General features: G+C 42.9%; 1 protein-coding gene across 2 annotated transcripts; it reads left to right on the top strand.

The window, feature by feature from the left end:
- Positions 1-3,205: 3,205 nt before the first annotated feature.
- Positions 3,206-7,835, top strand: BLOC1S6 (biogenesis of lysosomal organelles complex 1 subunit 6). 2 transcript variants are annotated; one of them, XM_077185774.1, is made up of 5 exons: positions 3,206-3,467; positions 4,185-4,329; positions 5,291-5,378; positions 5,979-6,065; positions 6,854-7,835. In XM_077185774.1, the coding sequence occupies exons 1-5, from the start codon at positions 3,422-3,424 to the stop codon at positions 6,971-6,973; spliced, it is 486 nt and encodes a 161-aa protein (XP_077041889.1). In that variant the 5' UTR covers positions 3,206-3,421; the 3' UTR covers positions 6,974-7,835. The 2 variants fall into 2 exon arrangements, with proteins under 2 accessions (XP_077041889.1, XP_054498479.1); XM_054642504.2 differs by having other exon boundaries at positions 3,206-3,488.
- Positions 7,836-8,258: the final 423 nt, after the last annotated feature.

Raw genomic sequence — 8,258 nt, 5'->3', positions numbered from 1 at the left:
CAGGGACCCTGCTGTTCTATAATTCCTTTCATAGCTGTGTTCTAACACAAAAGTATATTAGATTCTTGCCTTTATTAATTTTAATGAGAGGTTATTCCTGCTCCTCATGGTCTGAGTACTTGAAATTTTCTTCTGAATTTCAGCCTACACGTGTTCTGCATCAGTTTGTACCTATGGCCAAATTCTGTTACTGTCTTCAGTCGGTTTGCTAAGCCATAAACATTTCTGGGAAATCATGCCTGTCAGAGAGAAAGTACATGTCTTGCTTTGTTACTGGGTTGAAGGAAGTTACCAAGAGAAGACTTTAGAGCTGTATAGATGTGCAGGATTTTGGAGAAGGGCACTCCTTTCCTGGTCAAAGGCTGATAGCAGATTCTGGTAGGCATCAGGGCAGTGCTGGAGGCCAGGGAGTGAGCCCCTTCTTGGAACTGGCCCTGTGGGAAGGGGAGTCCTCTGTGGTCAACTGCCCTTGGGTGGAGGTTGCTTATTGTTGTTCTCTTAATGATGTCCAAAAATAGACAGTATGACACTTTATCTGAGCTCCCTTGCCACTTTACAACATGGCTGTATTTCTGAGTGTGATTTTCAGGTTATTTTTCTTCAAGTGGCTAAAGTGGTGCCATCTCCTGCCCTTTTACCCACCTCATGATTCCCCCAGCATTGTTGCCAGCACAATTGTTCAGGGGCCAGACAATGAACTGAGTCCCTGAAATGGGTCAGAATTAAACAATGCATATTGGGAGGGTTTTGGATATATTTGTATATGTAACTGAGACTGCTTGCATGATCTCAGCTTGCACAGACATCCATATGACAACGAGGGGGCAGTGAACAGTGTGGGAGTCAGAATGAGCAGCCAAGGATGGGAAACCAGTTAAGCCAGCCTTGCTGCCCAGGAAAGTGCTCCCAGCTGTGTTCCACTTCACCCATTTTGGATGTTTCTGTTCTCTCTGCGTGATTTAACTCACTCTGTGTTTCAAGAGTTTCACCACTTGTACCAGCACAAAGTGAGGGAAGGAAACACAGGCATGAGCAGCCAGGCTCCAGGAGGCACCAAAAGAACTGCATTTAAAACTGTCTTAAAATGTTGGGCTTTACACTGGAGCTTTGCCACTCCTACAGGAACAGAAACTTCCAGCACTGAGGAAGGGTATTTAGCTGGGGGGACTAACACACTAAACCAGGGCACCAAGGTTTGCCAGCTCACCTTTTACTGAATAACTAAGACCAGACGTGTTATCAAGTCAAGAACCAGCTCATGCATTGGAACCAGACGTGTTATCAAGTCAAGAACCAGCTCATGCATGGTTCATTCTCTGAACAGAACTGTTTGTACCAGCTACACTCAATTTCTTCATTGTAACAGCCAAGGCTCTACTCTTTCTATAGTCTCATTTACTTAATGAGGACAGAGAGTCTCTGAGAGGTTATCTATTAATGTGAAGTATTTCCTTTTCATGTTGTCATCCCTGAAGTCACATGGCACCTCCAACGCTGATGGTTTAAAACATCCTATTTGTTATACAATTCAAGCTAACTTAACTCCATTTTCACTCACACTTCTAGGATGGGGCATGGTTACAATAGATGTAACTGGTTAAATCAGTTGCAAATAAAATCCAAAATGCCTATGTGACAGTGTCCATTAATGGTTTCTGAATACAGTTGCTACAACATAAAATGAAACACAATTATGTGGTGTTAACAGTATTACAAACATAGGCACTTGGGAAATAGTTACTGCGAAACAGGACATTTTGCAGAAGAAAAGGAACAAAAAAAGGTTTCTATCATCCTCTTTTTTGGAACATTTGGGTTAACAAACAGTTAAATTTTAATTTGTCTAGAAAACCAGATAGCAGTTTTCTATTCCAATCCTTAGTCTATTTCTGCAAGACGTGGGAAGGCCTGGAACAGGCAAAGCAGGAGCACAAATCTGAAACTCCCACATCTCAAGTGAGACTATTTCAGAGTCATTATCTCACTTGTTCTTACTAGAAATTCCATCTGGAGACGGCAAAGTCTTTCCCAGTGAAACTTTCAACAAAAGTTGTGGGTTTTCCCCCCTACCAAAAGCAACTTTTAAGTAAAATTGCTAACCAGTTGGGATTAAGATTTTGAGTCTGTTCGAGTTAATTAACACCTTCCTCTTGTTGCTCCTTCAAAAAAGCAGGAAAATGGGTAAGTCTTTAATCTGATGATGGAATAGTGACATAATTGTGAACAAAAGTTAATTAGAATATGCATATGAAGAAAAATGCAAATGAATTTGCAACAATCTTTCTGTTAGAAATGTTAGTTTTAAGGTTGACAGATCACCTCAAAAGCCCATTTTTTTTGCCTCAGTCTGTTTCTGAAAAGCATTAGGGGGACTGCCTGAATTGAATTTAATCTTTAAGGTTTGGGTATATATTAAAATACAGCATTATTTATTTTTTTCTGAGTGCTCCTTCATTAGTTTTTCTATAGTTGCACCTGCATTTCCTCAAAAGACCTTTGTAGGTAAAAGAGGAAAAAAACTTAAATCCTACCATAGAAAATACTTGCAAGCTGCTCAGGGCAGGATGCTGATAACACCAAGGTGGCAGTTTGATCCCCATATCGGCCACTCATTTAAGAGCTGGACTTAATGATACCTCTGGGCCGCTTCCAACTCAGAATATTCTAAAATACTGTGTGAAGTGATTCTGCTCTTGCACACAGTTGGGGAGATGCAGAGACAGAGAGACAGACGCATACACAACAGCTACAAGTAGTGTAAAGTTTGCACGGTTTCTGAAGAATCCAAATCTATAAAATACAAGAGCAAGGATGTCCCTACGAAAAGACACCTGCAGTGCCTGTAGGTGTTTCCTGTGCGGCAGCAGCTCCCTGGGCCGCGCTGTGCTGCTCCCGCCGGGCAGCCGCTGTCCCCGGGCAGGCCGGGCCGGAGCTATCGCCCCCCGCTGCCCGGCGCGGCCCCGCTGCCCGGCGCGGCCCCGCTGCCCGGCGCGGCCCCGCTGCCCGGCGCGGCCCCGCTGCCCGGCGCGGCCCCGCTGCCCGGCGCGGCCCCGCTGCCCGGCGCGGCCCCGCTGCCCGGCGCGGCCCCGCTGCCCGGCGCGGCCCCGCTGCCCGGCGCGGCCCCGCTGCCCGGCGCGGCCCCGCTGCCCGGCGCGGCCCCGCTGCCCGGCGCGGCCCCGCTGCCCGGCGCGGCCCTCTCGCGTCACTTCCGTGCCAGGCGCGGCCCAGGCCCGGAGCGCGGCGGAGGCGGAGGAGGCGGCGGCGGCTCTATGGTGCGGCGGCGGCGGGGCGCGGGCCGGGGGGCGCCGGGCCGGCCCTCTCGGTGAGGGCAGCCGGACCCGCCTGCCGCGGGCTCGGGCAGCCCTGCCCTGCCGTGCCCTGCCCTGCTCTGCCCTGCCGGAGGGCGCCGGGAGCGGCAGCGATGAGCGGCGCGGAGCGGCCGGAGGGGAAGGAGGCGGCGGCCACGGGTGAGCCCGGGCGCTCGCTGGGTACGTGAGGGGAGCCCGGGCCGGGCGGGACGCGGGTGCAGGGAGAGCCGAGGAGAGGCTGGAGCCGCCGCCGGGAGGCTCCGTTACGGACGGGCTCCCTCCGAGGGCAGGGGCTGCCTCCCGCAGCGTTCTCTCCCGTGCGGGGTAAAGGGTTTTATCTTCCACGAGCAGACAAAAAATAATCATAGAGTGCCCGTACGAGAATTCCAGGCTGTGAAGTTCAGTTCTTGGAGTTCGGCATGAACTCTTGGTGTTTTGAGTGACAGGCGAAGACCTTTCATAGCCTGGCTTGTTCTCAGACTTGGAAAGCAAAGGTTGAGGGCTGTTAATGTTTAGGTACTCGTTATACATAGTCAGAACACTGATGTTGCCCATTTTTTTCTTCAGTAGACTGGAGTACTCTTTTTTTTTTTTTTTTAAGATATATATGGAACAGTTATATTTCCCTCTTTCTATTCTGCTGCTGTTCACATAAAGGGGTTTATCAGCTCAGCTTGTGATACAGGTCTGAGAATAAGGGAAGAATAAAGAAGAAGAGGAAGATGAAAGTCCAGTTTAATTGAAAAAGTGCAGAGAATTTTAATGTGTTTTAACGCATTTAATTTTTTGAAAAGGAAAATATGGTTGCTCTAGGTGAAGCTTGAAGTGTGTGCTGACCTGTCACACTCCATTCAGCCTTGCTGTTGTTTGGTGTAGGTCCCAGTGATGCGTCTCCAGATGAAGGAGTTGTAGAAGATCTGCCTTTAATAGATGAGAAGGCTGTGGAGCAGCTGACTGAAGGATTGATTTCCCACTATCTGCCTGATCTTCAGCGATCAAAATCAGCACTGCAGGAACTTACGTAAGCAGATTTTTGGAACCAACTTCATACACGTGCATACTTGATTTGCTGCTCTTTTCAATATAATGTGCCAGCTCCCTTTAACTGGAATATAGTTTATCAGCATTTCTGTATCCTGACTCGAGCAGCCTGAATAATTCAGTGATCTGTGGGAGTAGCAGGGGGTGTATAAGCTGCAGTGCAGCCTGTGAGCACTATGGCTGAAGAATGTGTAACACTAGAAGAGTAAAATCCCCTAAGCCAGGCAGAGCAGAAGACCTAGATTTCTTAAATGCTTATTCACTTCTGTAGTGCAAAAGTGTGCTAAAAGCTGGATTTATTTTGCTTGGAGATAGGCAGTTTGTATTCAGGGCAGCTTGTAGTGAGATATATTATTTATTGTTCAGTCTCTAAACCATGTTGCAAAACACTTGAAAAATACAAGTAAGGAGCTAAACAGATAAGAGTTCTTTGTACACTGATACCTCACTGATAACCAAGAGTGGTTGATTTCAAATGCAGATCAGATCTGCCATGGATACAGAGATACTGGAAGGAGCTTTACACAGATCCATCTCAGTTTTTGCAGGGTACCTTAGTCTGGGTTTCACTATGCATGATGTGGTTATGCTCCTGCCAAGGGCAGCCTTTGTCTGGAAAGACTTGAGCTGATTTGTGTGGAATGGAGATCCTTAATAATCACCAGGAATCCACACAAGTTCTGTACAGAAATAACTTAGTCCTCCATCATGATGCAGGGGCACCCAAGTGGAAAGTCAAGAGCTAATTGTTCTTCTTTTCAGTCAACCACTGCAACCTGGAGAGTGCCTCTTCAGGGTTTTTGGGATATTTATCCTGGATATCCATGTGCTGTTGGGAAGTGTGTATTGATACTGTTTTGATTAAAAGTCTATTTAAAGGGCTGGTTGAAAAGCAAATGTGGTGCTTTACTTTGGGTTTATGCATCTTTTTTTTGTTTTAGACAGAACCAAGTGGTACTGCTAGAAACATTAGAACAAGAAATTTCAAAATTCAAAGAGTGTAACTCCATTGTTGATATCAATGCTTTGGTAAGTATCAGTAATGCCTTTTAAATTCTAGATTAGCGTAGATTTTCTTGCTGAAGCATTCCTAGCAGCTTGTGTCTTTTCCTTTTCCATAATGACCTACAGAAAGAAAACCAGCTCAGATATTAGGGACAAACTGCTGGAGAGGGTCGGAACCAGCATGTTTCCCTTAAATAGGAAGGGCAGTGGGAAGAGAGTGCAGGCTCAGGCAGGCACATTGGTGGGACTGGCTGTTCAAAGCCAGCAGCCAAAGCAAATGTGCACATTTTTCCAGTAGGATTGAGACTCCCGCATGGGAGTGCATCTCCCCAGACTAGCAGGAATGGTGCATGAAACATTCCTGTATGGTGCATAAAATTGTAATATTTTTGTTCTTTTTCATTAATCTTAACTCAGTAGATCACTGTGTGCAACTGTTGAGATGTAGTAGTTTTCTATATTACTATATGTGATATGTAAATTTTATATATAAACTTAAACATGTTTGTTCCATTATCAAACTGTTCTGGTAATCACTGTTTTTGATTGCTATTTTACTGTGTAGCTTTATAAAACAACTGTTCTAACTTGACAGTCAATGCTTTAACAGTTATGGTTTTTAAGTTTTCAGAAGCTAAACACTATCACAACAAGTTAGTGAATATTAGAAATGAAATGATGATGCTGCATGAAAAGACATCAAAGTTAAAAGTAAGTGGGATAAATATTTTTACTTTCCAATACAGATACTTACTTATGTATTATTGACTTCCAACTTTTATTTTGGAAGCATGCTGAAAATTCTGATTAAAATAGAATTTTATCTTAAAATGATGTTTTCAGTAGCTCCAAGCCATGTATGTTTTTATCCTTTCACTTGCTCCTAATGGTGCTCAAGCATCTTACACATCTGAACTACTCTTTCAGTGTAATCTTCATGTTTAGGTGGTGTATGAATCATGCCTTGTTCTGTTGCTTTAGTCCACTCCATTCCAAGCAGTTCTCTTTGTTGTTTCAGTTTCATTTCAATGGAAACTAGATTGTCACCAATGTAAGAATTTCTCCTTCTGTTTAATGTACCATGAACAGTGGCATAAGTTCAATGGTTTCATGCTATATAGACAGCCTGGTTACATTCTGGCAAGATTAGTCAGTGTGTTCAACAAGAGAATTTTTGCTTGGAGGCAGAAAATTGCATGGTAAGAACTGTATCAGGTATACCCAAAGGATGACTTTTAGTGAGACTGAAGGGGGCTCCAGTTTGTGTTTTCCCAGTGTAGGTCACAAACTTCCCATTTCTGAACAGTAGCAAAGTGGGAGGAATGAAGCAAAAAGGAACAGTTTATGCTACATTCAGTCATATGTAGTATGAGTCATTTGAGTCACCCTCAAAGGAGGGTGTGTTGGAGAGAGGCAGAATGGGAGGGATTTGTTTGTTGCTTCGGTTTAAATATAAATTAAATAAAACTTATAGTTATTTTCTTGTATTTTCTGTTTAGAAAAGAGCACTTAAGCTGCAACAAAAGAGGCAGAAGGAAGAGTTGGAACGGGAGCAGCAACGTGAGAAGGAACTTGAAAGAGAGAAACAGTTAACAGCAAAACCTGCAAAGAGGACCTGAAAACAGAGCATACAACAACTTGTCTGAATTAATGATTTCTACATTCACTGGAATTAAAGCAGACTTTGCTTCAATTGGGCTACAGCTGTTGCTAGCAACAGTCTACTCTCTGGAATTATAAATTCCAGAATGGTAATAATAGAGTTGGTAACATTCACATTTTTTGATTTCAGCCATTCAAGTTGCCTTCTTTTGTAATGCTATGCAGTTTGATATTATAATGTAAGTTAATTTTTATATATATGTATATAGGAGAACTTGGCGTCATAGTTTTAAGTACCTATCTGTTTTTGTTTTCTTCTCTTCTTTTGGTGTTCAGAATTCTGAAAGATTTGATGACTGGCACATGTTTTTCAGACAAAATGCAAAGAACTTCTTAAAGTTCAGTTCTCATCACCAGACTTAAGTGGCTGCATTTTCACTGAAACTGCTTTGTTTCATGCAGTTGGGATCTGTCTTTGATCATAAATACTGATTTCTTGTGCAGCCTTAGTTTGATCCATCTCTAAAGAACTGAAGAAATATCAGTGTATTTTCTGAAAAGTTCACTTCATTGCAGCAATCTTTTTTTTTTTTTTGTCATCAAGTAACTTAAGAACAGCTTTAAAGTAACTTCTGAATAAGTTCCCAGCTGAAAGGATTGGCAGGGAAGAAGCAGAACACTAAAGATTGTCAAAATTGATGCGTGCACAATGCAAAGATTAATGATTTTGTGCTTCCAAACATTTAAGTCAAACCAGGAAACTGTTGCTTCTGTAATGGTTTATTAGAAAGACTTGTGTGGTCTAAGCATATTTTTGTGGGATTAGAAGTTGTAATTTCTTTATCTTGTGTGACAAAATAAAACATAACCAAAACTAAACTTTTCCATTTCATGTGAAATTCAGTCACTTGTGGGAAAACTACTGCATTTAGTGTTTTTTCCTTAACAAATGAATTATTTGCACTTCAGGGCTTTCTAAGAGGTTTTTTTATAAGAGTCCTCGCCCAGAATGATGTTTATATTAGTGTCTATTGATGAGAAGTTTGGAATGGAGGTTGATATCCATTTCTCTGAATGTAATTCCTATCTTGCAGCACTTGGTGTGAACTCCCATTCAAATGAATGTACAAATTGTTTAGACTAGTGAAAGAGCTTTAAATTATTTGTTCCTACAGGCTAACAAACTAGTTATTTTATAATTGTACTTCTTTTCAAGTATATCTGTGTTTCTTTTTAAGTGATAATGTAAATGATGTGTTTTGAAGTAAGATAAAGGGTAAGCTATGTAAAGCTTTCCATAAA

This window comes from Agelaius phoeniceus, chromosome 13 (assembly GCF_051311805.1).
Source record: "Agelaius phoeniceus isolate bAgePho1 chromosome 13, bAgePho1.hap1, whole genome shotgun sequence".
Lineage (NCBI taxonomy): Eukaryota > Metazoa > Chordata > Aves > Passeriformes > Icteridae > Agelaius > Agelaius phoeniceus.
This window is presented reverse-complemented; position numbering and strand designations above follow the sequence as displayed.